Below are 21,899 nucleotides of genomic sequence, written 5' to 3' on the forward strand. Positions count from 1 at the left end.
AAATCGCTGACATTTCTAAGAACATTTTAAACTGGATTTGTCTTTTTATCATCTTCAATTTCTATATTTGTGATTGATTTTGTAATCCTATTTGCCATACTGCAATATCACATGGCATATAAACACACTGCCTTTTCAAAAGCATTCAGATCTCATTTTGAGACTAAATGATGCAACGATCAGTCAGTGTTTCACTGTGATTTTCACCCTCATTCTTTCCAGAAAGTTCATGATCCAAAACACAGAGCCAAATTAACACTGCAGTGGCTCATAAACAATTAGATGAATGTTGCATTGACGCAGTCAAAGCCTTGATCCTGATCCAACTGGCCTGGCACAATTTGAAAACGGCATTGCATAAGTGCCATCCAACTACTGTAACTCGGGCTACCTGGAGTGAATCTGCCAAGAAAATTGGACTTTATTGTAAAATTATTAAAAAAAGTGTTTCAAATAAAAGCATAATTCAGCTTGTTAGTTAAAACAAATTGTGCATTTGTAATTGGTTAGTTGGCTAATTAGTTAGTAAAAATTGCTTTTCAAACAAATCTCTTGTTGCATCCCAATTTACATACTATTCATAAGACTAGAACAGCCAATTCTTCTATATTAGTCTAACTACACACTCAAAAGTATAAACTTTCCCATCTGAGGTGCATACTTTTAGTGCATAGTACAAGTATGTGGATTGGGATGTACCCTCTGTTTGTCCTAACTGAAAAATGTGCTAAGAGACCTTTGGCCTTAAGTAAAATATTATTTTACATTTAGAGTAAATTAGATCATCGGTCTGTTGTATTTTCTTCCGTAAACCCAAATATGAAATAAACTACAGCATTCTTCTTAATCGCATTATGAGCAGGTGTGGTAGCACCTGTCAGTGGGGAATGTTGACTTAGACATGTGTCCATAGCTCTAAGAATGATTCATGTTTTCAGAGCTCAGGGGTCAGGAGAGGCGGACACAAAACACCACACAATCCTCCCGAGAGGGGGAACGTGTGTCTGTTTATCCATGGGGTGGGAAGGTCTTGTGAACGTTTCCCACTGTGCTGTCTTTTACTTCACCATATTACAAATCCTTTTAGAAAGACAGAACATATGAAAGTCAGATTCAACAATAAACAGTTTGAGGTTAATCATTGCTTAACCTAACGCACTCAAACCTAAACCTGAACTAAAGCTTTATTTACACTTAGTTCAAAAATGTGGGGTTAGTAAGATTTAAAAAGAAGAAGAAATTAACACGTTTATTCGGCAAAGACACATTAAATTGGTCAAAAGTGACAGTAAAAGACATTTCTAATGTTACTAATGATTTCTATTTCAAATAAATGCTGTCCTTTTCAACTTCCTGTTCATCAAATCCCTCATCAATCACGGTTTCCGCAATACTATTGACATTAATAATAATAAATGTTTCTTGAGCAGCAAATTAGCATACGAAGACTGGAGTCATGATGCTGAAAATTCAGCTTTGATCACAGGAATAAATATATTTTATAATATATTAAAAAATAAAATTGTTATTCTACATTGAAATAATTAAGAACAATACAGTTTTTTACTGTATTTTTATCAAATAAATGCAGTCTTAAATAATTAAAAAAAATTATATGTGTGATGTGTGTTCACATCCCCCAGAACACCCTGGAAGTGGTGACTTTTGCCCAGGCAAGCACCATTCACATTCCCTTCAGAAAATATAAAATGTAATTCTTAAGGTTCACAAGAACGATTATAATTACCATAATCTTTCAAAAATGCAAAGAGTCAAAGAAAAGATACCGTTGGGATTGCTTGATTGATTTTTTTCCCCCCAGCTGGAACGATAAAAACATTGACACCACTTATGTTGGTGTGGATGCTAATATAGTTATAATTATGTTTATTATGACCTTGGTGTGAATGGGCCTTTAGAATTTAACATCTGGGAAAAATCTTGTGCAGCACACCAGCTACGAAAGAAAGAATAAGTTATGAGCAACACAGCATTTTTATGTAATAACAAACCTAAAACAGAAGCTGAAATAAACTGAAATTAAAGGCTCACCCACCAACGCAATTTTCTGAAAGGAAAATCTTTCTAAAGTCTTTAGTCTGCTGAATAGAGTGAAATGGGATTTTATGATTCCTGTCAGAGTTTACAGAAGCAGAATGTTTCTAATTAGTCTCCTGAAACCTAACCAGAAGTGGGATTTCTCTCTTTCGCTCCCTCTTTCGAGGCTTTTTATTTAATACTTATTTCCTCACATCTGCTTCCTCCTATGTTTCTTCTGCAACGTCACGTCTTCGTTCCTGTCTAGTTCTCATGCTCACAGCACGTTGGAGTCTCGCCCTGATGAGCTCTTTGAGCAGTAATAATGCCGCTCTTATCTTACTGAGATGCTATCCGTGGTGCTTTGAAGCCTGGTTGATGTAATCTGTTGCCCTCCGCACCTCCTCTTTATTAAACCCACGTTAGAATGACAGCTTTGACAAGGCCCTCTCCACTAATATAATCCCATAATAGTCTGGTGAGACATGCTGTCTACCGTCAATGCTCTTCAGAGAGCCTGGGGTGACCATCTTCACTTCGTCTTGTGTGCTGGTCGCTTCATAATCGGAATGTCTTTTAAATTCCTGAATTTAAATTGAATTTGAAATGTAAAATTGTAAACAGAATTTTAAGTAGAAACATATGAATTTCAAAAGGAACATAAAATGGATTTAAATTTTTTTTTTTAAATATATTAAATCGATCTTTGAAATATCACCAATAGAACTAGTGTATGTATGTGTGTGTATATTTTTTGCTTTTAATATTCATCACAATTTTGTGGTGCTGTTTGGCAAAATTAATATGAATTTGATTGCTGTTTTGACAGTACTGAACTATGAGAAATGTTTAATAATTAGAGATTCATATATTAAAGTACATATTTTAGGGATGCACGATATGTCGGCCACAATATCGGTATCGGCCAGTTATGTTCATTTTTATTGCTTTTGTTATCGGCCTAATAAGAAAATTTGCCCAACATATCAATGCCGATAAATAATTTGAATTGGTTGAAATATGATTGGAATCGCTTCAAAAAAGTAAAATACAGTTAAGTGGTCAGGCTCTCAAAAATTATATACAAATTTTGATTTAGATTTATTGGCCAATATATCGGTTATCGGCTTTCAAATATAAAGAATTATCGGTATTGGCCAAAATTTTCATATCAGTGCATCCCTAATATATTTTTATATTATTTATATTATTATTATATTATTATATTATTTATATTTTTATATTTTTATAGAGATCCACTAAGGAAGGTGGGAATTGCGCTGCTTTTGTCTTCGTAGGCTTCTCTTTATTTTAGGATAAAAAGCAGAAACATGAAAGGAAAATGTCTGTGGAGAAGATACATGTGACTTTGATTAGAACTGGAGGGAGTTATCCGAACATGGAAGAGAAATACAAGGAGGGGTGGCTTTAGAAGAGTGTTAAAAAAGAATAAAGACGAGGAGGAGGGTATCAATGTTGCCTCCGTTTCTCTAAACATTAGTGAATGACTAATGAGAAACAACAATGAATATTCATGAGGTCACTCTTTATTAGAGACTTTGATGGTATAGTGAAGGGCCCTGCATCTCTGTAAAAGTATGTGAGAGTGTGTGTGTTTTTGAATAAGATCAGGGTTCGGCAGCCTCGTCCAAGTAAACACCACAACCTCACTCGCACTAATGCAAAAGAACATGTTTGTGTTTGCATTACAGAATTACAGAAAACCCCGTCCTTTGAGCACTACACTTTGTCTGATAAGGCCATGGACTACAGGATCCTTTTCATGGATGAGGATCAGGACCGCATGTACGTGGGCTGCAAGGACCATGTACTCTCAATGGACATCAATAACATCAGCCAGACCACGCTGAAGGTTAGAGAGCAGTCAACACTCCTCTATATCAACATGAAATGCAGCAGAACACTTCTGCAGCTGTTGAAAAACCAATGGTGACCACATTTCTTCTTTCACATCTCATTTGACAAATGGAAGAGATGCAGTTTGTTTAAACACAGAGACAGCTTAAACACAACTGGCACAAGGTATGGAAGTTTATCTTTCCTCCTCCAACTAAGGCTGGCAAAACTTCAGATTCATCGCATTCTGCTGGTCTATGGTGCCTATCTATCCTGCAGGGCTCTACCCGAATCACATGAGTTCGCCAGTAAAAAGCCTTAAGCCTGAGAACAATACAGCATGATTTTTGCTTTCTTTTAGAGCTTGTGTTTTTTCCATGAAACACAAAAAAGAGAAACATTTTAGAATGTCCAGGCTGCTTTTGTCCATATAATGAAAGGTGACTAGGACTGTTGATGACAAAAAAATATATATATATATTAGGAAATGTGCCAAAGCATTTTATATCACTCATTTTCTATATTTGAAGTCTTCTGAAACCCCTGAAAACCCTCCACCACAGCTCCCAAATCTTATTTGCGGTTGCATACGTTCAAATGTGGTGCATCAAGACGTGTCATGCCAGGTTTGATGTCAATTTTAATGACAAAACGGCAACTATTGATTGAATATGAACAATAACACTTGTCTAGTAGTACTATTAGACGTGCATTACAGTCAAATACACTACACTGTCATATCTAAATTTCTTTCATCAATATTCCAAATCTCACATTGCTCTCCTCTTATTTTTTCTCTATCAGATCTTCTGGCCGGCATCCACCAGTAAAGTCGAGGAATGTCAGATGGCTGGCAAAGACCCCACAGTAAGAACATTGACACTTTTAAACCCCTGGCATGTTATGGTTGGCCACCTTTTTATGCCTCCGATTCACACACAGCAGCAGCATTCTTCATTCAAATCCTATTTTTCAGTTGCTTGGTGAAGTGATCATCCAATGAGCTGTTTTCACAAGCATTATTCTCCCTACAATCACAGCAATTAATTAAACTTGTCCCAAATCAATCGAAAGAGCACCAAACATGAGCTGATTCTAAATCAGTGTTTAGACCTCGAATTTTAACCGTTATGGCTGGATCAGGAACAGATGCATGAGTTTATTCAAAATAACGTTTTATTATTCCAAATTTTCTATCAGTCATGGCGGGATCAGAAACAGATGGTGTTGCCCCAGTGCCCCTGAGTAAAAGCTGTCTCTAGATGTTGTCTGTAGCGCAATGGGAGGTCACAATGTGTCATTAATTACGTGTTAGAATAAAGTAAAATGTAGGAATGGACTAATGTTCTCAGCTGGCCAAAGAAAAATACTGTACTTAACACACTTACCACAAATGCCAGACGCAAATTATAATTTTAAACCTGTATTTCATGTACTAATGAAAAACACAGGTATATGTGCACTGGTACTCAAATATGAAATTAAATATTGTAAAAGTATATTTTAATTGTATGTAACTGGAAAAATAGGGCACATTCAGGTACCTGAATTAAAAAGAAAAAGAAGGGAAAAAAAATTAAGAATGTTTTTAATGACTTTTTTGCATTCTGACAGCAAGCACATTGTCCTTCCAGTTCAGTCCAAGCGTGCCGCACAAGTCCTGAAAAGTGAAGCCAAAACGTCCCGATCGCCCCCCGGTGACTGGTCCTAGTATAGGTCATAAGCCCCGCCTCCCCGTGTTATTCAACGGGACGTGAGACCAGCTAAACAATTAAATTACACTTCAAATATCTTTTTTCCAAAGGTGGTTTTTTTAATTTGCTGTCGTTTTTATCACGCTGATGTAAGTTCAAGTGTCTGTTTCAAAAATAAGTTGGTTTTTAGTTAGTTACGTGATGCGGTGGTGTAACGTCATGATTGACAGCTGTGATTGACAGGTTCTCTGAGCGAAGTAGTCACTGAAGCACCAACGGACATTTTTTTCGGGATCTTCGGAGGACTGAGGAGATTGTATTTACTTTATTTTAACAAGTCTCTTGTCGTACTGCAATCAATTTTTAAAAAAGTGTGCAGAATCCACTCTCCCTGCGTGCAGAACTGCGAGAGTGAGGGCGGAGCGTTGATTTCGCGGCTTTACTTCCTGCTCACGACTGCGCAGGTCTGGTCCCGAGATCGCTACTGCGCAGACTCAAGTTCCAATATGTCAGCGCCGCGTGATTTTTTTTCCCAAACCACTTCAGCGGAAATCCCGCCCTGATTGCCCTACACCAATCACTGATCCCTAAACAAATGCGTGAACAAACGCGTGAAAAAAAATCACGCGTCAGCGCCATATCGGGACACTGGCGGCTTCTGTTCTCATCAATGGAAGAGAGCGAAGGGGCGTCGTCCATCTTTTTTTACAGTCCATGGTTCAGTCACATATAATTACAACTTTTTATCTCAAAATTCAGACTCCCCCCCCCCCGCCCCCGCAGACTTGAGTTATAAACTTGCAAATGCAAGAAAAAAAGTCACAACTGCAAGAAGGTTTGTGAGACTCACAATGAAAAAACGTCAGAATTGTGAGGTATAAAGTCTGAATTGCCAGAAATAAACTCGCAATTCTGAGAATTGAACTCCGCAAGTCAGATTTGTAAAATAAAAAGTCAGAATTACCTTTTTTATTTTTTTATTCTGTGGCAGAAACAAGTTTCCATGCTTGATTTAATAATAAAAAAAAATGTATCTGACAGGCACAATCATTTTTTATAAATAAACTTCTACATAATTTAAAAGCATTCCAACTCTATGAATCTGTGAATATAAATAACATCATAATATTTTAGCAATTGCATTAAGGTATTGTGATTTTTTTTTTTTTTTACATTACAGTATTGTGGGAAAGAATGGGAGGAAAATGCACTTAATTAGTCATAAAAAATAATGTCAGAATGCAAATAGATAAATCTAAAATTATTCAAAATATTTGATTATTCAAAATGTATTTATTTATTTATTTATTTTTTGCATTTTAGGGTGAAAAATGCCAAAGAAATGTACTTAAAAGTTTTCATAACATTTACCCAGCCCTAGATACTTTGATTGTAGGAATACAGTGGTTTAATAACTTTAACAGTGGGGGTTTAACAGAGCAATGCGTCACATAGTGGAATATACAGTTCAGCCTTCCTGCACTGCTTTTGACAAATATTTGTGTTTGAGCCCTTCCTAGAGTCTGTTTTCCCTCTATCTGTGTACATGTTTAAACTAGGGTTTGCACCAAATATTTCCCCTGACGTTTTAATTTCATCTATGGATCTGTAGTGTTGCCCACTTGTTAGGTTTCCTCCCCTCACAGGGATACACCCCATACCTGTCCCCTGATAGGATCATCAGCAGCGCGTGACCTCACATCATCCGAATCCATCGGCATCATTTGGGAAACACTGAGGCATTTCTTTAACAGAGCTGTAAATGATATTAAGACATGTTTATAGAGCTTGCTCTTGTTAATTTTGCCTGATCTCTACGTGAACCGTAAGCTGTCAAGACGTCTTTTCAACCTTTGCGGAAGATAAAGTTTACAAGCCAGAAGAGGATAATGTTGATATGTGCCACAGAAAAAGAAATAATGACAAACATGTGAAAGCGAGGAGTGGATGGTGGGGTGTGTACTGTTGGAAGTGCAGTTATTTTCCTGGAGTTGCTCATGAAGGTCCTGTGTGTGCACATGCTAACCGAGAGCTCATGCAGCTGCTGTTTTGACACACTTCGCCAAGTTCCTAACTGCTCCCCTGGCGATTTTCTTTTCTCGACTCATCCCTCTCTCCCTCTTTTTCGTGTGCAGTCGGTTTGGCCACACTTTACTTTGGGTTTCCTGGATTCCTTGAATAAGCCTTGAATTCCTGACGTATATAAACTTTCACTTCCTGAATTATAGGTTTGGATCGATACAAGTCGTCTTAATTTTAATTGGCATTTTCAGTTTCCAAAATGAAAGAAGTCAGCTTTCTTTTAGCATCAGCGTTAAATGACTTTAAAATTAGATTGTAAAATAAGATTGTAGTATAACTATAGGATCAAAAGCAATGATCTCTGTTTCTTTTGTTCTCCTCAGCATGGATGTGGAAACTTCTTACGAGTGATCCAGCCTTTTAACAGGACGCATCTTTTCATCTGCGGCAGTGGAGCCTACAGCCCAGTGTGTGGATATGTTAACCGTGGCAGGCGTCCTGAGGTCAGTTTACACTTACTAATGTAAAGCAGTCAGGCGGTCTGATTTAGTTCAGTTTCACCTTAATTTTTTACTACATTTGCTTCAGATTTTTGAAATGTTGTATTGGGAAATGGACAGTAAGCCCATACTGCCCTAATTTCCTGGTAAAAATGTGCTTCTGTAATCGAAGGTCATACATCATCCATCCTTTGATATGACATCCTCCATGATAATTTAGACCAGAATGGGAATGAGGGTAGTTAGAGGTCAAAAAAAGAGAGAAGAGACCAGATGTCAATCAAAAGGAGAGCAATGAAATGAATTGTAATGAGATTAAACAAGAGAAGAGATGAGACCAGATGACAAAACGAGAAGACACAAAAGACAAAATTAGACGAGGTGAGATGAGAGGAGACTAGACAAAACAAGACAAGAGACGAGAAAAGATGAGGTGAGATGAGACGAGACTAGACAAAACAAGACAAGAGACCAGACAAGACGAGGTGAGATGAGACAAGACTAGTCAAAACATGACAGGAGATGAGAAAAGAATTAGTCGAAACAAGACAAGAGACGAGTTAATGCGAGGTGAAATGAGCCGAGACTAGCCAAAACAAGACAAGAGACGAGTTAATGTGAGGTGAAATGAGCCGAGACTAGCCAAAAAAAAACAAGAGATGAGATAAGGCGAGGCGAGGTGAGATGAGACGAGACTAGACGAAACAAGACAAGAGATGAGATAAGGCGAGGTGAGATGAGACGAGACTAGCCGAAACAAGACAAGAGATGAGATAAGGCGAGGTGAGATGAGACGAGACTAGACAAAACAAGACAAGAGACGAGAAAAGATGAGGTGAGATGAGACAAGACTAGACATAACAAGACAAAAGACCAGATAAGACGAGGTGAGATGAGACAAGACTAGTCAAAACAAGACAGGAGATGAGAAAAGACAAGATGAGACGAGACTAGACAAAACAAGACAAGAGACGAGAAAAGATGAGGTGAGATGAGACGAGACTAGACAAAACAAGACAAGAGACCAGACAAGACGAGGTGAGATGAGACAAGACTAGTCAAAACATGACAGGAGATGAGAAAAGACAAGGTGAGATGAGACTAGTCGAAACAATACAAGAGACGAGTTAATGCGAGGTGAAATGAGCCGAGACTAGCCAAAACAAGACAAGAGACGAGTTAATGTGAGGTGAAATGAGCCGAGACTAGCCAAAAAAAAACAAGAGATGAGATAAGGCGAGGCGAGGTGAGATGAGATGAGACGAGACTAGACGAAACAAGACAAGAGATGAGATAAGGCGAGGTGAGATGAGACGAGACTAGACGAAACAAGACAAGAGATGAGATAAGGCGAGGTGAGATGAGACGAGACTAGACAAAACAAGACAAGAGACAAGAAAAGATGAGGTGAGATGAGACAAGACTAGACATAACAAGACAAAAGACCAGATAAGACGAGGTGAGATGAGACAAGACTAGTCAAAACAAGACAGGAGATGAGAAAAGACAAGATGAGACGAGACTAGACAAAACAAGACAAGAGACGAGAAAAGATGAGGTAAGATGAGACGAGACTAGACAAAACAAGACAAGAGACCTGACAAGACGAGGTGAGATGAGACAAGACTAGTCAAAACATGACAGGAGATGAGAAAAGACAAGGTGAGATGAGACTAGTCGAAACAAGACAAGAGACGAGTTAATGCGAGGTGAAATGAGCCGAGACTAGCCAAAACAAGACAAGAGACGAGTTAATGTGAGGTGAAATGAGCCGAGACTAGCCAAAAAAAAACAAGAGATGAGATAAGGCGAGGCGAGGTGAGATGAGACGAGACTAGACGAAACAAGACAAGAGATGAGATAAGGCGAGGTGAGATGAGACGAGACTAGCCGAAACAAGACAAGAGATGAGATAAGGCGAGGTGAGATGAGACGAGACTAGAGACGAGAAAAGATGAGGTGAGATGAGACAAGACTAGACATAACAAGACAAAAGACCAGATAAGACGAGGTGAGATGAGACAAGACTAGTCAAAACAAGACAGGAGATGAGAAAAGACAAGATGAGACGAGACTAGTCGAAACAAGACAAGAGACGAGTTAATGCGAGGTGAAATGAGCCGAGACTAGCCAAAACAAGACAAGAGATGAGATAAGGCGAGGTGAGATGAGACGAGACTAGACGAAACAAGACAAGAGATGAGATAAGGCGAGGCGAGGTGAGATGAGACGAGACTAGACGAAACAAGACAAGAGATGAGTTAATGCAAGGGGAGATGAGACGAGACTAGCCGAAACAAGACAAGAGACGAGTTAATGCGAGGTGAGATGAGACGAGACTAGCCGAAACAAGACAAGAGATGAGTTAATGCGAGGGGAGATGAGACGAGACTAGCCGAAACAAGACAAGAGATGAGATAAGGCGAGGTGAGATGAAACAAGTCAAAACAAGACAAGAGACGAATTAATGCGAGGTGAAATGAGCCAAGACTAGCCAAAACAAGACAAGAGATGAGATAAGGCAAGGTGAGATGAGACGAGACAAGTCAAAACAAGACAAGGGACGAGTTAAGACGAGGTGAGATGAGACTAGATGAAACAGGACAAGAGACGAGACTAGTCGAAACAAGACAGGAGATGAGAAAAGCCAATGTAAGATGAGACTAGACTAGTCGAAACAAGAAAAAACAAGAGAAAAGTCAAGAGACGAGAAAAGACAAGGTGAGATGAGAGGAGACTAGATGAAACAAGACAGGAGATAAGAAAAGACGAGGTGAGATGAGACTAGACTAGTTGAAACAAGAAAAAACAATAGACAATACGAGATGAGAAAAGGTGAGGTGAGACTAGTCAAAACAATACAAGGGACGAGATAAGACAAGGTGAGATGAGACTAGACGAAACAATACAAATCAAGAACCAGATAAGTTTACAACTTTTTATCTAGCTGCAACGTTTAACATAATTAAAGTTTAGAGAAGAGATGAGACAAGATCAAATTAAATGAGCAGAGATGAGACAAGATGAGATTAAAAGAAAATAAGATATATAAAAATTAAGGGACAAGACACGGCAAGATGAAACAATACAAGAGATGATGAGAGGCAAGATGAGATGACAAAAAGTAATAACCAGATAGGATGATACGAGAGGTGACAAGCCGTGACACGAGATGGGAATACACAATTAAAAAAAGAAAGGAGAATGCAACTAGATGAGAATTAAAACAAGAAGAGAATAGAGAAAAGAAAAGAGACGAGACAACAATCCTTAAAGTTTCAAGAAAGAGCAGATAAAATGAGACCAGATGAAATAAAAAAGTGAAGAGACCAGCTGAGATGAAACCAGATGAGGTAAGATTAAATGAAATGAGAAGAGATGAGACAATATGAAAAGAGATATGAGATAAGATGAGGCAAGACATGAGAAATCAAAGAGAGGAGAGGAGATGAGGTTAGTTGAGATGAGATGAAACAATATAAACCTAGACCCAGATGAGATGAGACAAGCCACAACAGGAGACCTGAATACATTAAATATTAAAGGTTAAAGGAGAAGACATGTGACAAGACTAAATTTAATGAGAAGAGATGAGACAAGATGAGAAAAATAGAAGAGAAGAAATGACAAATTATAAATTGAGACAAGACACAGCAAAGTGAAACAAAAGACAAGAGATGAAGTGAGACAAGGTTAAACAAAATGAGAAGAGGATACCAGATGAGACGAGACACAAATACTTAGAGAAAGAGAAAAAGAAAAGGGAAGGAAGGAGAGGTGAAGAGAAGAGACCAGCTAAGATGAGGCAAGATCAAATTAATTAAGAAGTGAGATTAGATTTGATTAAAACAGAACATAAGATGAATAGATGAGAGTGAGACCAGATGAGATGACACAAAATGGAACTAGAATCTGTAGAGGTAAAAGTAGAAAAAAAGAAGAAAAAATATTAAGAGAAGAGACCAGGCGAGACCAGATGTGATTAGAGTTACTGCTAGCCATCTGAGTTCAGCAGCTTGTTTTCTATCATTCTTTTTTTGTTTGAAAAGCATTTTACTCTCTCAACCCTCCACCCGTGTCCAGTTCTCTCGGCTACACACCAGCCGGACTATTACAGGAGCAGAAAACTCCAGAACGGGGTGACCTGTGACCTTTAAAAGTGTGCAGTGTAGCTTTGTGACATAACAATGATAGGGCCACCCTGAAGTCACCATGTGACTTGTTTCTTTGCCTATAGTTGTGTGTGATGTAAAGAGGCAATACATTAGTTAATGAACACACGCGTCCTCGTGATAAATGAGAAGCTCTAGCACCAGCGGCTGTATGTCCTGACGGAGGCTCTCCACGTCTCTGGTTTCTCTCACTTCACGTGACTAGCCAACATCCCGACACCAAAGGAGGGGATAAATTGGCCTGGCAGTCGGAAACCTGGAAGCATCTGGGCAAGTCTGTCCAACCAATCAGAAGAAAGGCAGCTCTCCAAAATCACTGCACAAATGCGAGCAAGGAAATTACTCAGAAAACATTTTATATAGATTGGCTGTGAAACATTTCAGATCAAATTGAAAGTTGAGGATGGATTTGATGATGGGAAATGGGATAATGATAGCAAGAGCATATGTCAGAGTCATTTATATTTATGAAGACTGATCTGATTATCAGCCTTGAGTCTGGTCAACTTCGCAGCTTATTCTGGGAAAGAATCGGCCACTTAGGGTAAAACTGCTTGACAGACATATAACAGACTTTTTTTGTTGTTTATTAGGGTTGAAAAAAAAAATAGATTTCTCTATTTTAATCAATTCTCATTTTCATGAAATTTGTGTCAATGCCCAGTCTTAATGTTCATGCACGTGGCTTAATGGGCAGGTTTATCTGAAATAGTTGATAACATAATAACATTGTGATTGTGAAATTCGAAGAATATAAAGATTTTTTTGTGTGTTTTTGTCATTGGCAGGAGCAAGTGTTTCAAATCTCTTCCCGAGCAGAATCAGGGAAAGGGAGGTGCTCCTTCAACCCACAAGTCAACACTGTCTCGGTCATGCTCAGTGAGTGCTGGCGTCTTTTGTGTCTTTATCCACAGGTCCCATTTTGTCTTGCACACTTACTAAAATTAATTTTCTCTATGATCTCTTTGTTCATGACCCCATAGCATCACCAAACACCCACATTTTGTGGGTGTCTGCCCCCCTTTCCGATGTGACAACTTTGGGTCGCTCAGTGCCGCCCCCTTAATCCTTTGATCTGTAATTGGCTAGTTGGTGTTAGGTTGCTGTTGACACAGCTCTTGGGCTACATTACACACACACACACACACACACACACGCACACACGCACACACACACACACACACGCACACACACACACACACACACACACACACACACACACACACACACACACACACACACACAGCCATTAGAACAGCAATATAAACACACCCGTGTTATTTTAGTATAATTGATATACTATTATTTTTAAAAAAATGTATATATATTTTTACATTTTATGTCAGTTTTAATTTTACACCTAAATCCTAAACACATGACAAGATCTTGTGCCCAAACATCTCACAATATTTCTAGTTGATGTGAAAAGCTGTCTCGCGATATCAGCATGACGGAGTTGAGTTTGTGGCAAAACCTTTTACAATGCTTGCATTATATTGTTCTATCTTTTACTGTATTTGATCATTCATACACCTAAGTGACATTCATTACAAGATGATTTGTTAAAACATTTCAAAATGCACCTGCATTGTTTTGCATTTTTTGTCTTTCAGTCGACTATTTTTCCAGTCATATATTTCATTGAATTTCTTAAAATTAGTGTTAAAATATTGTCTTGTCTCTTTCCTGTGAACTCAACATTGTGTTTCGTCACACCTCTACATAGTATTTATTCATTTTTATTTGATTTAGTTATTTTAGTTCATCAAGTTAAACTAACATCAAGTTTTATGGTTTTAATTTTATTTAACTATAATAACCCTGAAACAAATCTCTCCATTTAACTGCATGTGCCACATATACTCTCCTACGAAATCACACATGCACGCCTAACTATAATATGCTATTTGTTATCGTGAAGTCATCTGTATATGAGAGAAAGTTTTAAGTGGTTATTCCATTAAGTAGAACAGTTCCTAACCGTCTAGACGGCATCAAAGACTGACGGTCCTTGACATGACAGCCTACAGCTTTCTCTGTCTGACGTCTGTCTGCAAATTTCCATCATACACTTGGCCCTTAGTTGTACACGTCAACCACGGGACCAAGCAAGATGGAGTGATGAAGTGATAGAGTAGTGGTTTGATGAAAGGAAGGAGAGCTTTGGGGAATGGAGATTTGAAGGTCATTAGTAGAGCACACCGCAGAGAAATCTACAGCCACAATAAATCCCTATGTCTCATATTCAACAGAAAGATCTGTTCAGCCAGTAGTAGAAACCACAGTTATATGCAGTAGGTTTACAAAATAAATGTGTTTTAAACAAGGCTGTCAAAGTTAATGTGTTAACGCGTGCAATTAAATGTTTATACAGTATATATATATATATATATATATATATATATATATATATATGAACATTTAATTGCATATAATTTTATTGCATATTCAATTGAAATATAATTAGTGCTGTCAAATCGATTAATCACGTTTAATCGCATCTAACATAAAAGTTTTCGTTTAAATAATATGTGTGTATGTAAACACACATTTATGTATGCATATATATATATATATATATATATATATATTATATGTATGTATATACATCACACACTGTATGTATTACATGATACACGCACACACACATATTATATATATATGATAATACGGTATATTATATGATATACTATAATATTATCGTATTATAATACGATAATAATATGATAATATGGTATAAACACATTTTTATGTCTAAAACTTTTATGTTAGATGCAATTAATCGCGGTCAATCGATTTGACAGCAGCACTAATTTTATATTATATATATATATATATATATATATATATATATATATAATTATTTTTTATAGCAATATTACATTTATTTCATTTGACATCATAACTGTTCCAGTCTGTTCTGTGTGATTTTGTGTGTGAACATGAAAAAATCTTTAAACGTGTAATATTAAGTCCATAAAGTGCGGGGGAAATTTTATTATTGAATTATTAATTTTTTTATTGAAGTGTCATCCACAATAAAAAAAATATATATATATACTTTTTTTCTTAAGAGGACCTGAATATATTAAAACTAAAAGGACAATCACTATTCTTTTGAGAAGATATAGAATCCAAAAATCTTAAACTAAGACATTTTCTCAAACGAACATCTTTCGCTGAACATGAAAAATCGGTATAAAGCAACTGTGGGACACGTTTGTGTTTGTGTCTATGGTTAGATCAGGAGCTGTTCTCTGGCATGTACATCGACTTCATGGGGACAGACGCGGCCATTTTCAGGAGCCTGACCACAAGAAACGCAGTGAGGACAGACCAACATAACTCCAAATGGCTGAGCGGTATACAAACCCTACATGTTATTGCATCCATCTACATTATTATGCCTGTTCAATCAGGAAATTGCTCATAAAGTTTACTTGAAACTAGAAATCATTATATATGTGTAGCTGGCATTAAATTACACGTTCACGTTCCATGGAATTTCAGTAAAATAATACACAAATCACACAGCAAAAACTGCCTTTGCCCACATCAAAGGAAAAGGCTGAAGACAGGACAGTCTGTTTACAATGAGTCCACCAGGAAAGTGAAAACATATTGTACATGCATAATGGTTTTCTCAAGGGGGTCACATTATCTTTTGTGTGATACTATCCAAATATACACAATGAAGCACATATTTGGTCAGGTATCTCAGTTCGCCAACAGCTATATTAAATTTCACATAAACACAGGCATTAGCACCATTCAGAGATGTTTGATTTTTTAAGGAGAAATGAGAGGGTACAATATTCTTATTTCTCTTTTGTGGTTGATGTACAGCAAATTGAGTGTTTAAGCTGTAGTTATGCTTCTATTTTGACTAGAGCCAGTGTTCATTGATGCCCAGTTGATTCCTGACGGCTCAGACCCAAACGACGCCAAACTCTACTTTTTCCTGCGTGAGAGAATGACAGACAGTAGTGGAAACACTAAGAACATCCACACTATGGTGGCTCGAGTGTGCCCTGTAAGTCTCTGTGTGTGTTTGAGCATCTTGTCAGTTTGTTACAGGAAATAGGAGGTCCGTTTTTTAAAAGGAATTTAGATTTTAAATTTCAGAGTGCCAGCAGAATTTTTTACAAATACATTAATATCATTGACTCTATAATATATACATGTATTACTATATTTTATTTTATGTCATTGTAAATTCTATTTAGAATGACACTGGTGGTCAGCGCAGTCTGGTGAACAAGTGGACCACGTTTCTGAAGGCTCGGATGGTATGCTCGGTACTAGAGGAAGACGGTACAGAGACCCACTTTGATGAGCTTGGTGAGACTACAAACACACACACACAAACACACATTGGATTTCCATGTTTCATGTGGCCTTCCCAAAGACATTGTTATATACATATGTATGTGTATAGACATATTTTATACTGTATAAACTGTATATTCTCTCCCCTACCCCTAAACATAACCCTAACAGAAAACTTTCTGCATGTTTACATTTTAAAAATAAATTATTTAATATGATTTATATGCTGTTTTATTCATGCGGACCCAAACATAACCCTACAAGATCAAAAGTTTCTGGTATCACTATTTTTGTGGGGAAATGTTGTCCCCACAACATAGGGAATATCTGAACCACACACACACACGTGTTGTGTTTTCATGTTTTATGGGGACATTCCATTGACATCACGATTTTTAATACTGTACAAACTGTATATTATATTCCCTTACACTAACTCTACCCATCACAGAAAACGTTCTGCATTTTTACATTTTTTAAAAAAAACATCACTTAGTATGATTTATAAGCTGTTTTCCTCATGAGGACCAAAAAAAATGTCCCCATAAGGACAAGGATTTCAGATATTGCCATTTTTGTGTGGACATTTTGTCCTCATAATGTAGAGTTTACCAGGCCACACTCACACACACCTACACACACACCTACACACACACAATCTACTTAAAGGAATGGTTAAAATAAACAAAAAAGCTAAATTTACAGTAGTGCACTTCTTTTCTTTCTTTTTTTTAAAAGCTTTAAAATGTTATTAAGACTATACAAATTCAAATATGTTGTGATATGAAATGAATTGGCATATTTTGACAATTTTTACCATATCACTATTGCTCCAGTATAGTTCCTGGTTGTTGGGTTAAGAGCTACATTGTTCAGCGAACAGTTGTTAAAATAACCATTTTTCTTAGTTAATAGACTAATCTAAAGAACCCTTTTCCACTATGAAGAACCTTTTGTGCAATTGAAAGGTTCTATCTGAAAGGTTCTTCATTTATTTTTAAGATTGGACATTTATATATAAATTGTAAATGCTTTAATAAAAACAAACCTTTTATGGTTCATTTTTACACTATGTAATTTGCTTTATTTATATTCAATAAAAATAAAAATATATATATTTTTTTTTTACTAAGGAGGGCCTTTAACCCCAATGCACCCTAATTAGATAAAGGTCCGGTTTCACAGACAGGGCTTAGATTAAGACAGGATTAAACCTTAGTTCAATTAGGAGATTTAAGTAGCTTAAATAAACATGCCATAGAAAAAAAAAACATTACTGACGTGCATCTTGAGACAAAACAATGGCGCTGAACTAGTTTAGGATATGCCAGTGAAAGTTGCTTTCAGTTAACACAACTCAAACATGCATTTTAGTCTAGGACTAACTTAAACCTTGTCTGTGAAACCAGGGGATGGTGTCGTAACTCTGTATTTAAAGGAGAACTCCGGTCAATTTTAACATTGATCACATTTTTTGTCAATACAGAGAACAACGACACAAATCGGTGTTGCCTACACCGTGGTATCCTCTTTTTAAAATTTGCACCCTGTTGACTTCAATGGGGCAAGTTTTAAACCTGCTTTTAGCCTCTTAACATCCTTGATGTGTCATTACAAGTGCACAGCCAATGTGAGTGATTCCTTCAGAGTGAACCTGAATCTGACTGCAGTAGATGTGAAAGATATGAATAAAAATGATGTTAATTCAGCCAGCGCACATACCTGTATTTCCTTACTGTTTTCGGTCGAAGTCCATAGTAATCGATTGTCGAGTTCACGCGCATAGGTTATCACGCGCATGAACTCGACAATCGACTACTGTGGACTTCAATAAAAAAATAAAAAAATTAGCTCAATGTTAAAATTTACCGGAGTTCTCCTTTAACCCAACACATTCCTTTAAAAGCCTTACAAATGTCACATTCTATTTAAACAGCTTCCTTTAATAATTGGTCATTAACCATAAAACAGTCGTTTGTCAGTATTACCATTCAACAATGGCCCTAGGTCGTTTGTAAAGCTTTTCACCTCATTAAAATCCTTTTACGATCATAAAACACTCAGCACAAATAGTTTACACTGGATGTTTAAAGCCCATGATGGATTTACACTTTCACCTGTTTTATTCTTGTTAGGCTGCACTAGAACCGTGTAACAATGTTGTAGGACAGATGTTCAGCCATTGAGTGAGTGCTTGTCTCTTTCCTTCCAGAGAATGTGTTTTTATTGGAGACGGACCACCCAAAAGGCCTCCTCATCTTTGGAGTCTTCACCTCTACAAGGTAAAGCCAATAGCAATATTGAGCTTGCCACTAATGTGTGTATATATGCATGCGCATGTTTTTATGTGTGTATTTGCCAAATATAGGTCAGGCGGGGATGGAGCTGAGGGGATGACGGGGTTTCTGGGAACATGTGATCACACCTAAGGGTGGTGAGGGGAGCGAAAGGTCACTTCTTTACAAACATGCATCTAATGTTAGTTCAGGGGGTCATCCAATAGCTTTTTACTCTGATGAATTTAACATTATGATGAGGAGGTCTCGCTGAATGATTTAAATTGGAATGTCACACAGAAAGAGGGAGAGAAAAGTGTGATTTCACTCAGCCAGTTTAAATATTTCTATTGGTGTTTTGTGTAAATGAGTGTTACCTCTCAGAAATGATACAGAATACTTAGACAAATGAGACAATTGGTGACAAATTTAGAATATAGCTAGTTACCAGTGACAGACATTAACCATTAAATTGAATTCCCCCAATTTTAATTATTTATTACTATAAAGTAAATAGTCTATTAGGTTTAATTATAATAATTGAATTAATAATTGAAACCAATATTTTAAGTTTATAAATATTTTATATTACATATATTTGTTTCATTATATTCTATACAATATTCTATTATATTATATTCTTCTACAATTAATTATTATATTTAATCATACTCATATTACATATATTTTATTTTATTCTTCTATATTCCATGTTTGTGTATATTTTTATATTTTATTATATTTTAATCTATTTTACATTAATATTTAAATTGAACTAATGATTTTATAAATATATCATACTTTTAATATAGTACATACAATATAATTACATTTATTTGGTAATATATAATGTTTGTTCACTATATTATATTATTTGTAAGTGTTTGTATATAATCTAAATACTTTATTCTGCAATATAATAGAAAAAAAAGAATGTCCTTATTAAAGGTCTAAAGTGCCCAAAAAATCCATTCTTGGGGGCAATTAAAAAAAGCCATCTAGCATAACACCGATCATTTATTTTTTAATACTGTATGAGACATATGAGGTACAGCAGAGTTTGAGATATTGTTGCAATCTCTTCTGAAGCTCTAGTGAAGAAACAAATGAGATTAAAAAAAGAGTTTTTTTTTTTCTTATAAGATCCGAGAGGCCAATGAAGCAAAAGTCTCCATTAGTTATCTCATTGTTTAGGAGAAAACAGTTCATTTCAGGTCAGATATGAAATCTCATTTGTGATATTGCCTATGGGTGATTTCATTACATTTGTTCCAGTGGGTTTCTATGTTTACTTGTGTCAGCAGTTGCATGTTTGTACGCGAGCAGTGGTTGAATGTGAGGTGAGATTTCGGTCAAGGTTTCCGAATTGTGGCTCAATCTCTAACCACGTTCAGCTGGTGTGGTTTTCCTAATGAGGGCAATCCAGACAGCAACCATATGCCCTGCTCTGTTATTTATCATTATATGTCGTCTCTTTTCCTTTGTTTTGCGTTCAAACAAAGAAACTCTGTCTTGCTGTCTGATCAAAATGTACGATGTCCAGCCAAACCACACTTCATCCCAGAGTGTAACCAAAATGGTGTCCCCTTTCCTTTATGCGGCATTTTTCTCTCTCAGCGGACTGAGTCTCCAGTGTAACCATGTTACATCATCCTTTCCATCCAAACAGTCAGAAAGGATGTGCAAGAACGTCTTTTTACTGTCTGACTTCCTTCCATGTTAAATATGTATGTGTTTTGTGTTATTCCCTCCAGTTCTGTATTCAGAGGTTCTGCCGTCTGTGTTTACAACATGGCCGACATCCTGACGGTCTTCAACGGACCGTTTGCACACAGGGAAGGGCCCAACTTCCAGTGGGTGGCTTTCCAGGGCCGGATCCCTTACCCACGACCGGGAACTGTGAGTCACACACATTAATGTCCCGCCTTGGTACAGTAACTCTGTTTATAACATCATTAAACAGAGTCAATGTTTGTGTTTTACACAGTTTAGTTAAAAAGGCAAATAATTATGGGTGAGAAATAATAATAATCAACGTCTTATTTTCAGTTGAGTTTATACAGTTTAGTTAAAAGTCAAATAATTATGGGTGAGAAATAATAATAATCAACGTCTTATTTTCAGTTGAGCTTATACAGTTTAGTTAAAAAGGCAAATAATTATGAGTAAAAAATAATAATAATCAATATATATATATATATATATATATATATATATATTAGTGCTGTTAAATCGATTAATTGCGATTAAATGCATCTAACAAAAGTCTTTGTTCATATAAAATATGTGTATATATATTATATATTAGGGCTGCACAATCGTTTTAGCATCGATACCGCGATGTGCGCGTGATTTATTATTTCCAAATAGAGCTCCAAATTCAAGTCATCTGGTGAAATTGTTTTCATATCGCAATATATATCGCAGAAAAACAAAATATCGCAATGTAATTTTTCCAATATCGTGCAGCCCTATTGTATGTAGGTTATATAGACACTTGATGATATGTCTATGTCCACTATAACGTTAAAGGAACACAAAGGGTCCCCCTACCCTCACTTAAAACCTTAAATTAACAGTACATTGGAATTTTATAACATTACGTGCATGTAGACGAAGACTCGCTCACATGAGTTTGAGTCTGTTTGATGAAAAGACCCAATTAAATTGACAAAGCTTCAGTGAATAAAGCAGTTTTAAGCTTCAGCATGATCATCTAATCTTCTCATTTTTATCCTTTTCCTGTCAGTGTCCTGGTGGCGCATTCACCCCTCACATCCAGAGTACTAAAGAGTTTCCAGATGATGTGGTGACGTTCGCGAGGAATCACCCTGTCATGTTTAACCCCATTTACCCGGTCGGCAGGAAACCTCTGGTGGTGCGGACGCATGCCGATTACAAATACACCTCTATCGCCGTGGACCAGGTCACCGCTGCAGACGGACACTACCAGGTTCTATTCCTGGGCACAGGTAAAGCCCACAGCACCACACATCTCAAGAAAAATTAATG

The 21,899-nt window shown here is 36.8% G+C and overlaps 1 protein-coding gene across 1 annotated transcript in view; it reads left to right on the forward strand.

Annotated features, from left to right (window-relative positions):
• Window positions 1-21,899, forward strand: part of sema3c (sema domain, immunoglobulin domain (Ig), short basic domain, secreted, (semaphorin) 3C) — a 55,546-nt gene that overhangs the window by 22,089 nt on the left and 11,558 nt on the right. Inside the window, exons 3-12 of the mRNA XM_081364188.1 lie at window positions 3,750-3,910; window positions 4,699-4,761; window positions 7,994-8,113; window positions 13,071-13,161; window positions 15,525-15,644; window positions 16,173-16,315; window positions 16,509-16,623; window positions 18,824-18,893; window positions 20,642-20,786; window positions 21,637-21,859. Coding sequence (XP_081220314.1) covers window positions 3,750-3,910; window positions 4,699-4,761; window positions 7,994-8,113; window positions 13,071-13,161; window positions 15,525-15,644; window positions 16,173-16,315; window positions 16,509-16,623; window positions 18,824-18,893; window positions 20,642-20,786; window positions 21,637-21,859 — 1,251 coding nt within the window. The remainder of the gene's footprint in view (window positions 1-3,749; window positions 3,911-4,698; window positions 4,762-7,993; window positions 8,114-13,070; window positions 13,162-15,524; window positions 15,645-16,172; window positions 16,316-16,508; window positions 16,624-18,823; window positions 18,894-20,641; window positions 20,787-21,636; window positions 21,860-21,899) is intronic.

Source organism: Scardinius erythrophthalmus (genome assembly GCF_964197995.2).
Source record: "Scardinius erythrophthalmus genome assembly, chromosome: 4".
Taxonomy (NCBI): Eukaryota; Metazoa; Chordata; class Actinopteri; order Cypriniformes; family Leuciscidae; genus Scardinius; species Scardinius erythrophthalmus.